Source organism: Aquarana catesbeiana, linkage group LG01 (assembly GCF_042186555.1).
Source record: "Aquarana catesbeiana isolate 2022-GZ linkage group LG01, ASM4218655v1, whole genome shotgun sequence".
NCBI classification, from domain to species: domain Eukaryota; kingdom Metazoa; phylum Chordata; class Amphibia; order Anura; family Ranidae; genus Aquarana; species Aquarana catesbeiana.
Window position 1 is genome coordinate 536,362,719 of NC_133324.1, and position 11,359 is coordinate 536,374,077.

General features: G+C 46.0%; 1 protein-coding gene across 4 annotated transcripts in view; it reads right to left on the reverse strand.

Annotated features, from left to right (window-relative positions):
• TIMM44 (translocase of inner mitochondrial membrane 44) overlaps positions 1-10,506 on the reverse strand; it is an 822,359-nt gene extending 811,853 nt beyond the window's left edge. For 3 of the 4 annotated variants that reach the window (XM_073594831.1, XM_073594823.1, XM_073594814.1), the window contains exon 1: positions 10,368-10,506. In XM_073594831.1, the coding sequence (XP_073450932.1) occupies positions 10,368-10,397 (30 nt within the window). In that variant the 5' untranslated portion in view covers positions 10,398-10,506. Of the gene's footprint in view, positions 1-9,458; positions 9,533-10,367 lie in introns of all 4 variants that reach the window. The other variant, XM_073594815.1, reaches the window with a different exon arrangement.
• Between the last annotated feature and the right edge of the window lie 853 nt (positions 10,507-11,359).

An 11,359-nucleotide genomic window follows, 5' to 3' on the forward strand; every position in this document is an offset into this window, starting at 1 on the left:
GCCGCAATCCACTCAGTTTAATTTCTATCCCCCTGCTTCCTAAAACCAGCCCCCCAATTTCATGCGGCTTTGGAATGCCCGCTCCATCTGTAACAAGCTCACATCTGTGTATGACCTTAACATACTCACCATAACAAACATGGCTTCAAGATTTTGACCCGGCTTCTCCTGCTGCCCTCTCCTATTGAGGCCTCCACTGGACTTACTCCCCCAGACCCAATGGACAGAAAGAAGGTGGATTCCTGCTATCCCCACAAAGCACCTTCCAAGTCCTTCCTCTCCATCCTTTTCTTTTGAGATGCAGTGTATTTGTCTGTTTTCTCCCATTTCTCAGCCTCCTGGACCAGTATAGCGCTTTGATAACTTCACTGCCTGGCTACCCTACTCACTCTCTCCTCTGAAATACCCACTGTCATTCTTGGTGACTTCAACATCCCTGTCAATGTTAACAGCCCAGCTACAGCTCAGCCTCATCTTTTGAGCACAAATGGACACACACTTCCACCCACTCCAATGTTAATACCCTTGCTTTTCTAACTACACGCAGAATCAGGCCCTGACTGTTACAACCCTGACAAACTGACAACACGAGAAATCTCAAGAGACATTGCTGTGCTCTTGAACAACTATGGCGTAAAACCAAATGCCTGTGGGACTTCACCCTATATAAATCTGCCCCCCTAAAATACAATTTCGGCTTCCTTGCTGCCACACAAGCCTACTTTGTCTCTCTTATTATTACCTTGTCATCCAGTCCCCATCGGCTGCTCTCATCCTTCAACTCTCTGCTTCGTCCCCCACCCCCTCTACCCACTAACTCACTACCCACTAACTCAGTATACAACTGACCCTTACCTGGGCCTTGCTGGTGCCTGTCCCACTCGCTCGATCAAGATTTTGCCTAAAAGATTGCCAATCATTTCAAAGACAAGATTGATGAAATACGTGATGACACCTCCACTGTGTGTACATCTTCCTCACTCAACATACTCTGCCTAACAGCACAGTCACTCTCCTCTTTTGAGCTGGCTACTATTGAAGAAGTTATAAAACTTCTCAGATGCCCACCCAACCAATTGTCACCCTCTTATTCTATCCTATGCTCACTCAAATCTTCAGTCTCTCCTTTTCTAGTGGCATCTTTCCCTCCCCTATAAAACATGCGCAGATCACTCCCATACTTAAAGCGGAGCGCCGCCGAAAAAAAATTTTTTAAAAGTCAGCAGCTACAAATACTGCAGCTGCTGACTTTTAAAACATGGACACTAACCTGTCCAGGGCGCCCGCGATGTCGGCACCCGAGGCCGAAGCGTCTCTCCGTCCTCGGGTGCTGCCGCCTTCATCTTCGGTAAGGGAATCAGGAAGTGAAGCCGTGCGGCTTCACTTCCCGGTTCCCTACTGCGCATGCGCGAGTCGCGCAGCGCAATACGGATGGTCCCTGCTGCCACTGGGACCCGTGTGTTTCCCAGCAGGCAGCGGGGAGGGAGCAGGAAGTGGCGTAAATAACCGCAGATTCTGCGGCTATCTATGCCGGAAGTGGGTACAGATACCTGTAATATACAGGTATCTGTACCCCCCTCCCCCCTGAAAGGTGCCAACTGTGTCACCGGAGGGGGGGGAGGAATCTGATGAGTGGAAGTTCCACTTTTGGGTGGAACTCCACTTTAAAGCCCTCACTGAATCTCACCAACCTGAACAACTTAAAGGGGAAGTCAGGTAAAAAAATTAAAATGTTTCTATTATATGTAAAATATCTTTGACAAAGCTAGACAATCATTCCCTCTGGATTATCCATGTCCTTCCATCTTGCTGGGTGCTAGCAAACAATTTGCAATTTTTTTTTTTTGGTCCCCACTGTAAAATACAGTGAACCTCAGATTGCGAGTAACACTGTTTACAAGCGTTTCACAATAAGAGCTAAAAAAAAAAAAATCTGACTCGCTTTGCAATGCGTTGTCTCGCAAGAAGAGCAGGATCTAAGCCGCTGGGGTGTGCAATACCGCATGTGGCCAGAGGTGCCTGAGACGCTCTGTTTCAGAGTGTCTCCGGCGCCCCTGCACCTCTGGCCACATGCGGTGCTGCATACACCAGTGTCCCCGCACCTCTAGCCACATACAGTACTGCATAGACCAGCAGTGGCTGTGGAACGGATTAGTTCCTATGGGGAAACTCGCTTTGATATACGAGTGCTTTGGATTAAAAGCATGCTTCTGGAACGAATTATGCTCGTAATCTAAGGTATTACAAAAAAAGCAAGACAATCAGCTTCTTCCTGTTCTTCAGAGACAACCTTATTTGTTTTTATCTGAATTCTGCCTCACTTCCTGAAAAATGTCCTTCTCTCCTACACAGGCATGCCTACTGTTCATTCTAACCGGCCCTGTCTTGCCCAGCCCCGCCTCCATCCCTCCTATCCTTAGTCAGAGAAGGATAACTTCCTGTCTGTACAGCCTCGTTTTGGTTACTAGCTGCCTGAGAGACACAGAGAACAGGTAAGCCTGGTAAGAATGTTATGCTCACTGCACACAGACACCCTTCTTACAAACCGTTACATGGCTTCAACTTTTAAGTGGAAGTTCAGTCAAAAATTATTTTTTTCCCCCTATCTATGAGACTTTGAAAAGGTGCCTGCACTACTTTGATGCAACTCTGATCCAGAATGTAAAGTTGGATCAAAGCTGCACTGAAAGTCACACAGCTTTGGAGTCGCACTAGTGGAAACATAGCCTAAGGGTCGGGTCACACTGATGCAACACGACTTACAACGCGACTTCGCAAGGCGACTTGGAGGCGACTTCAAGTCGCCCCCAGGACAGGAGACTTTGCCTGTGGCCAATCAGAGCTAATCAGCTCTTGTGACATACAGTACCTGCCCGCGAGAATGCCGACAGGGTATTGTACATTTTGCGCTCGCTGCAATAGGAAAAACACATTTTCCTATTGCAGCGAGTGCGAGAGAGAATTCCCGTCCAATAACATACCAGGCCCTTAGGTCTGGTATGGATGTTAAGGGGAACCCCCCTCCGCCGAAAAAACATCATGGGGGTCACCCCCAAAATCCATACCAGGCCCTTATCCAAACACGCAGCCCGGCCGGTCAGGAAAGGGGATGGGGACGAGCGAGCGCCCCCCCCCCCCCCCCCGAACTGTACCAGGCCGCATGCCCTGAACATGGGGGGTGGGTGCTTTGGGGAAGGGAGGAGCCCACAGCCCCCCACCCCAAAAGCACCTTGTCCCCATGTTGAGGACAAGGGCCTCTTCCCGACAACCCTGGCCCCCCATCCTATGTGAATGAGTATGGGGTATGTATGTTCCCTCCTCTTCTTCCGATGTTGACACGACGCTCACTCCCGCTGTAATGCCGTGTGCGCAACGACTTATATAGGCATGGGGCTTGGTCACCGTGTGCCCTGGGACTGACGTCATAAGGTGCGGGGTCACCGGGTGACATCACCCGGTGACCACTCATCATGCCTATATAAGTCGTTGCACACCACGCACACAGCATTACAGCGGGAGAGAGCGTCATGTCAACATCAGAAGAGAAGAGGGAACAAGACGATGAAGACGATATCGGAGGAGCCCGCAAGAAGAACCAGGGAGCAGAAGAACCGGACACTGGGAGAAAAGGCCGGAGAGTGCGGAGAAGTCGGAAGAGACCCCCGAAGTCAGAAGAAGACCCCCGGAGCTGCCTAATAAATTACTTTAAAAACCTGTGTAGTGTGTTTTTTTATGGACACTTTTTTCCCCCAGGTGCATGAGTACGATGTACCCCATACTCATTCACATAGGGTGGGGGGCAGGGATCTGGGGGCCCCCTTATTAAAAGGGGGCTTCCCGATTCCGATAAGCCCCCCGCCCGCAGACCCTGACAACCAATGGCCAGGGTTGTCGGGAAGAGGCCCTTGTCCTCCTCAACATGAGGACAAGGTGCTTTGGGGTGGGGGGCCGCAGGGCAGCCCCCTTCCCCAAAGCACCCACCCCCCCATGTTGAGGGCATGCGGCCTGGTACGGTTCAGGAGGGGGGGTGCTCGCTCTTCCCCACCCCCTTTCCTGACCGGCCTGCGTGCTTGGATAAGGGTCTGGTATGGATTTTGGGGGGACCCCCACGCCATTTTGTCGGCATAGGGGGTTCCCCTTAAAATCCATACCAGACCTAAGGGCCTGGTAGGCTCGAGGGAAACCCATGCCGGTTTTTTATTTAAAATTTGGTGTGGATTTCCCCCTCATGATCTTTTCTTTTTCCTGTAAAGTCGCTTCACTATAGATGATGATCCGACTTCCATTGAATTCTATGGGTACAGGTCGCCTAGAAGTAGCCTTGAAGTAGTACAGGAACCTTTTCTGAAGAAGTCGGAGCGACTTCAGTAGTGTACATTAAGACGGCTCTCATTGACTATAATGTAATTCCCAAAGTCAAACGACTTGGGGCGACTTGAGGGCTGACAAGTCGGATCCCACGTCGCGGCAGTGTGAACCGACACTAAGGCTAGAGTGCAGCTTAAGTGTGTGACTATGAAGCAACTTTACACTCTCTGGATCAAAGTCGCATCAAAGCATTGCAGGTACTTTTTCAAAGTCACTGATTTTCAAAGTTGCATAGATGGGAACAGGTGCCATTTAAATCAATGGGCTGTGACTTGTCATGCGACTTTGGACATATAAAGTTGCATGACAAGTCACACTAGTGGAAACAGAGCCTTAGTGTGGTTGCCTGTACTATGGCTCATTGTAGAGAGAGCTGAGACCCCAGAGCACTTCCAGCTATACTGACAGTTTCTACACGACTTTTCCATCAAAATCAATCCCTCCCCTCATGCCAGGGTACTAGGTGTAATCCTAGACTCTGACCTGTCCTTTCAGCCCCAAATCCAATCGTTGTCAAAAGCTTGTAGACTTCAACTCTGTGACATCTCTAAAATAGGCCCCTTTCTAACAAATGAAACCATCAAGCTACTAATTCACTCCCTTGTTATCTCTCGCCTTTACTATTGCAACTCCCTTCTCATTGGCCTACCTCTCCATAGGCTATCCCCTCAGTCCATCATGAATGCTGCCGCCAGACATATCCACCCAGCAGATGTCTCAACTCTCCCACAAGTCGCAGAAGTCGAGTGCCGGGCAATCTCCCGGCTCAGCCTGTCTTTCAGCCACATACAGAGCAGCCCGAACGGCCGAATGGAGTACGGCCGCTCTGTATGTGGCTGAGTGACAGGAGGACAGAGCCGAGAGGAGGGGTGGGCGGGGTCTTGTCAGGAGGGGGGGGGGGGGTCAGGCCCTATGCTCATTACATGCTAAAGATCTCTTCATTGTAATCATCTGGCTGTCATACCACTCCATGCCCGACACTCTGCTACAGCCCACACGCTGGGCTGAGGTTGTGCACACTGTGTCCCTCCTCTCTGCAACTATGCTAGTGTCCAGACAGGAGAAGAATGATCGTTCCCTTGTTTGGATGCAGTTAAAGCGGGGGTCCACCTATCTTTTTTTTTTTTTTTTTTAGTTCATTCACAAACTTTTCTTCTCAGCATTACATGCTCACATATTGTGTGTAATATGTCCGCCTGTGTCAGATTTCGTCGGAAAAAATAACTTATATTATTCACTGCAGGCGGTTTCCATCTTCATTGTGGGCATTTGAAGCCCACAAGCATTTATTTCCTGGATGTGGTGAATGCTGTGCTCCCAGCATTCACCGCTCATTCCCGCACATGCTCAGTGGCATCCTGGGAAGCCTGAGACTAGCTCCCAGGAGTCTGGGAGAGGCTAGAAAACACGCCTACTCCCATGGGAGGAAAACCAGGAAGTGCAAAGAAGAACAGAAAAATAAAAAGGTAATTACGGCGATTTTAATTTTTTTAAACGGCATGTCAGCATCTAGGCAAGGAAGAGAATACATACAGATATTGTTTAAAATTTGGGTGGAACCCCGCTTTAAAGTGTGCTTGGCTGGATCGAGGCCTGTAGGTCTGAGCAGCAGTAGAGATGGGAGGAGCTGGCAGAGAAAGTTTATCACTCTGCACACAGCAGCACCGATCACTGTCCTGCCCAACAGGAACCAGAACTCTCCCCAGGCCAGCTCAAATGCTCTTGATTCAAGCCATGGCAGTTGCCATTAAGGTGAATTGCTAAAACTTATTTGTAGAACAAGCTGGATTAGTGCCAGCAATACTAGATTTGTGAAACTTCCTGTCTGTCAATCTGTTCAGCAACTCTAATGAGAGCACAGACCAGGACGACTTCTCTGTTTCCCAGGATCATTAGAAATCTTTATTCGACATTTACTGAGGGCTAGGTGTTTGCTTGTGTGAGGTTAGGGTCTGCTTGAATTAATTTCAAAACCTATGATCAGTTGCACTTATTCTTTAATGTCACTGAGAAATGTCTAAAAATCTCTGCAGTGACTTAGTATAAACTTTTTTTAGATATCTCTTTGTAGCTGCTAATATGTTACAAAAAATCTGTATTTTAGGCTGGCTATGAAACAAACTTTAGCATTCAATTAACCTTCCAGCATGTCTTTGGAGTGTGCGAGGAACCCGGAGTACCTGGAGAAAACCCACACAGGTACAGGGAGAACATGGGCAGAAAGGCTAACCACTTATGGGGAAATCCATTCTAAGTAAGTATACTCACCTTTAGATTTACACTACAAAAAAAAAAAAAAAAAAAAAGTGTACCAAGCTTTAGTTAAATGCACCCACAGAGCTCCACACTCTCCTAGTTGCCAGCCCTCCTTCATACCACCACATCAGTCCTCCTAAAAGGTGGGTACAGACGGATTGAAATTAAACCAGTTCAGCAGGGAGCAGCAAAATTTCAATGTGTTGCTTTCCCCCTTCCTGTTAGACATAATTTGATCGGTAGATTGACTTCTGTCGAATGGTCATGCTAGAAAACTTACATTTGATCAGTGGCCAAAGCCACTGATCAGTGTATTCTGACGGTGGGGTGTCCCTACTGTCAGAATACAATGGCACAGTAGGGAGGATTCCTTTAGCCACCTCACTTGTGTGACTGGGAAGAACCTGCCCCCCCCCTCTTCCGCCCACCAGCTGAACAATAAGCGAGCTAACTGTATATACTCACCTTTAGACTTATACCACAGACGCCAGGGCATCTTTTCCTTCCAGTGAAAACACCAACACACAGGCATTTTTCCTCACAGTGACCCCAATATATTACTGCGGGATAGAATGTCTACTGCTATTAAATTTATATGTTACATATGTTTTGATGAGACGTGCTACACGTGTCGCTACAAGTTGGATCCCACCCCCTACTACACATGATGGGGGGGGCACAGTTTAACATCTTCACCCTGGGAACTGGATGACCTTGTCCCAGCATTGCAGACGGATGTGATGACGTCCTCGCTAGGGAATTCCAGTCTGTGCAAGGTGGAGGACTGTAACAAAGTCCTGCCTCCTAGATAGATGGAACACTGATCCAATGATACATTGAATCAGTGATGTGTATCATAGGAGGCGGGACTTTCCTACAGTGGCCGCCGGGATATTCAAATCTGTAATTGAGCTCTGCGTGAGCAGGATGCATTTAATTGGCACTGATCAGGCTGCATTTAATTGGGGGGGGGGGGTTAGGCGGCGGCGCGAAGCGCCACCTCCCTGAAATAAGTTTTTGCAGGTTGGGATGTCTGACTCCGTGTCTGCCATCCCTCTCCGCCAATCCCTACACTGGCTCCCGATTGCCCAGTGAATTAAATTTAAAACACTAACCACATAATACAAAGATATTCACAACTCTGCCCCTGAGCTACATCACCAATGTTGTCTGCAAATATCACCCAAACTGTCCTCTCTGCTCCTTTCAAGACCTCCTACTTTCAAGCTCCCTCATCTCATCTCCTCCCCCCATGCTTGTCTCCAGGATTTCAACAGAGCCTCTCCAAACCTCTGAAACTCCGGCTATCTCCTACTCTAGTTGCCTTCAGGCAATTCTTGAAAACTCATCACTTCAGGGAAGCCTATCATGCCTGCAGCTAATCTTTTACCACTTCCTTCAGCTCATTCCACAGTTATGACCTTTCGTACAACCTGCCCCACACTATTGGATTGAAAACTCTTCTGAGCAGGCCCCTCTCAAGCTGGATACACACACTATACAAATTTTCTGTAGATTTTTTCCTTCAGATTTACCTAAACCATGTAATGTAAGGCCAAACCTTAAGCATTTCAATTTGTATGCAATCAGGCAGACCCTTGCACTACATAGTTTTGGTAAAATTTAAAAGGAAATCAGACAACAAAAGTTGTTTAGTGTGTGTATGGGGTTCTAATCCTCTTGTATTATAAACTGTATGGTCTCCCTTTTATATTGTAAAGTGTTGCGTAAACTGTTGGCGCTATATAAATCCTGTATAATCATAATAATCCATAGATGGGAGGCCAACTTTCAAGTACATTTGAGACTGGTTGTAGTTTTCACATAATCTAGTTTGCTTCTGCCCTTTCCCAATTCTGGTTGGTAAGGGGTCTAGTTTCTGATTTTAGATCTGGGGATACTCATTTTGTTCTACTAGGATGCTGAAGTGTCAGTGACCAGTGTCCTGCGATGTAATACACATAATGGTGCACGTCTAGTCTTTCAGTGGAAATTACAGAGAGTTATTGCACAGTTCCCAGATAGCAATGCACAAAAGATGGCCGAGTCAAAGCTGTCCTCTGGTTAGCATTGTATAATTGTGTAAGGATTGTGTATATCCCTATAACTATACTGCCTGCGTATGGCATTCTGTTTCACTACCTACTAATTGAGATAAAAACAGAGCATCGAGCTCTCACTGGTAAGATTTAGCACTATAGCAAGTGATGAGGAGTACTAACTCACATAGAATGAGAAGTGGGGCACAGGGGACAGTGTTTTCTCCTTGAAAAAAAAAAAAAAAACTTTATTGATCAGTATATAGAAAAAAAATATAGACAAACTGTAATCACAGTTAATAGGCAATAGACAATTAAAAGTCGACAACGTTGTTAAAGGACATGCCCGGGTGTACAGCCACATCAAAATCAAGCACACTGAAATACCATAAATCTAGGGTACTGACTATGCAGCTCAAGAATGAAAAGCAGGGTGTGTGGGGTCTGAAAGGAGTCCCAGGTAACTGCCGTGGTGTCAGGCCTTACACGGCCATACAACTCATAGTGGACATCTGGGCTCCTTAATTCCCCAAATGGACTGGATCAGCTGGGCAGGGAACTGTATGTCACAGCATCATACACTGATGTTCCTGCAATGGTCAGATATAATGCATGGAAAGCGTGGGTAGCAGCTAAGATGAACCAGATCTAAGGGCTATAAACCAATAATACAAGTCACAGGTGTAGGTACCGGCAGTCCTGTGCGTTGCAAGTGACATATTATGGCTTATGGCAGTCTATATTTGTGCAGCAAGGAGAAACTGCTGGCTGCCTATTCCCGGTTTCATTACCTACCCCATACTGCCAGATCTTGTAACCTTTTTCTTAGGGTTTCAATTTTTTCTCTGTTATTCTTTGGTTTTTCTTTTCTATACAATTGTATGGAAAAAAAAAAAGTGAGGGAGTTTTTAATGCTTGTTCAGAATGTTTAAATACGGTATTATGTAGTCTGGGTAACATCTACTGGAAAATTAAAATGGAAAATCTGAGGGGACGATATAAGCAAAATATGCATTTAAACTCGTTCCCGTATTGAGTTATTCACATCCCTTACACAACGTGTCCAGCTATGGCCATCTACTCCACCACGGACTTCAATCCTGACACCTCTGCACTCCAGTCAAGTAATAGACAAAGAGGAGGTGCTAGAAGAAACATCTATACGGCATGCTGTCCAAGTCACACAGCCAGTGACTGTCAGGTGTACACAAACCTATTGGCTTCCAAACAATGCCGACCACGCACAGAAACAAAGATAAGCAAAACACAGTTGTCGTCTACAGCTCTCTAAATTACCGAATCATAGCAATCGCTAGTTTCCCTGTGTCCAGAAAACAGGCACCCTTCGCCCGTTGTTTTACTGCCCAGTGACATCGGTAATATGCCATGTAACACATGTGCGCCAAAGTGGCTGCTAACTGAACTTGTGAATAGAGACTAATACCTATACAAAACCTTTGTGTATACCCACTGGAAGATGGATACATTTAATCTTACGTAATGGAACATTTTATCGCAATGCTAATATATGTATAACACAACACACCGAGAATAAAACAGATTTGCTTTTTAACGTTGGTTCGACCGAACTGGCTCAACGCTTCTCAACGGCAATCCCTTTAAATTAATACAAGTCTTGAAAACAGCAATTAAACACAAAATAACATAACCAGCAGCGAAACTGTCGCTTCCATCCTTACTCACCCGGTAGCACTGACATAAAGCTGCCGCCATGTTTGTAGAGGAACATACTTTGACCTTCGCGCACAACTAAAGCATTTGGCGCCGGACTCTTTTAGATGACGTCAGCAGCGAGAATGCAAGATGAGTAGTATGTGGGATTTTTATCGTAGTCTAATTGGTAAAAATATATAAAAAGGCGTCCATTATCTTTCCAGTCTATTTCCTTCTAGAATGTTAGGCGTTTATAGGACGTGTCTAGACATTTCACTTAATGGATAGCCGTCAAATTACACTTACAAATATATATTTTTTTATAAAATACTGTTCTAGCAACATGTGCGTGGCTGGTTGTTTCCTCAACTCAAAGCAGAGTGCTCAGGGTCAAGAAGTTCTTCCCTATATGCAGAAGTGAACAGTATTGCAAGCAGTCAACAATAACCAAAGGGAGGACCTTGCAACCTTATACAATTAAAAATAAAAAAATGCTATATAATGTGCTAGGTGATGGCTACTTTCAGATAGAATGTGTGCCAAAAACTGATTGGGGTCAGTGCCCAATAAAACAACAAACAAACAACAAAGCAACTTTGGCAAATGTCTAGTGCAGGGTGGGCATCACGATGACAGGGCTCAGTCAGCTTGGGTTGACACCTACCCAATGTTAAACTGAAAGGTCCAGTCCTATTAATGACAAATCACACATTTTTGGCCTCTCTATCTCAGTCATCTGATCTACTTATTCACTGCTCAATTTACATAGTTGACACACCAGGATTAGGATACTTATTTAAAAAAAGAAAAAATTGAGTTGAGTCCAGTTAGATTTCAGTGACTAAAATAAAGGTATTTGTCGCTATGTTAAAGCTTTGTTTAATTGAATCTAATATTTATACATGGGGCCAATAGTTCTGCAGGGGGACCTGTGCACGGCCAAAGCTGCCTTAAAAACAGTTAAAGTATAACTAAAGGCAAAACCTTTTTTTTAGCGTTGGATGGAGTGGAGATGAATTAGA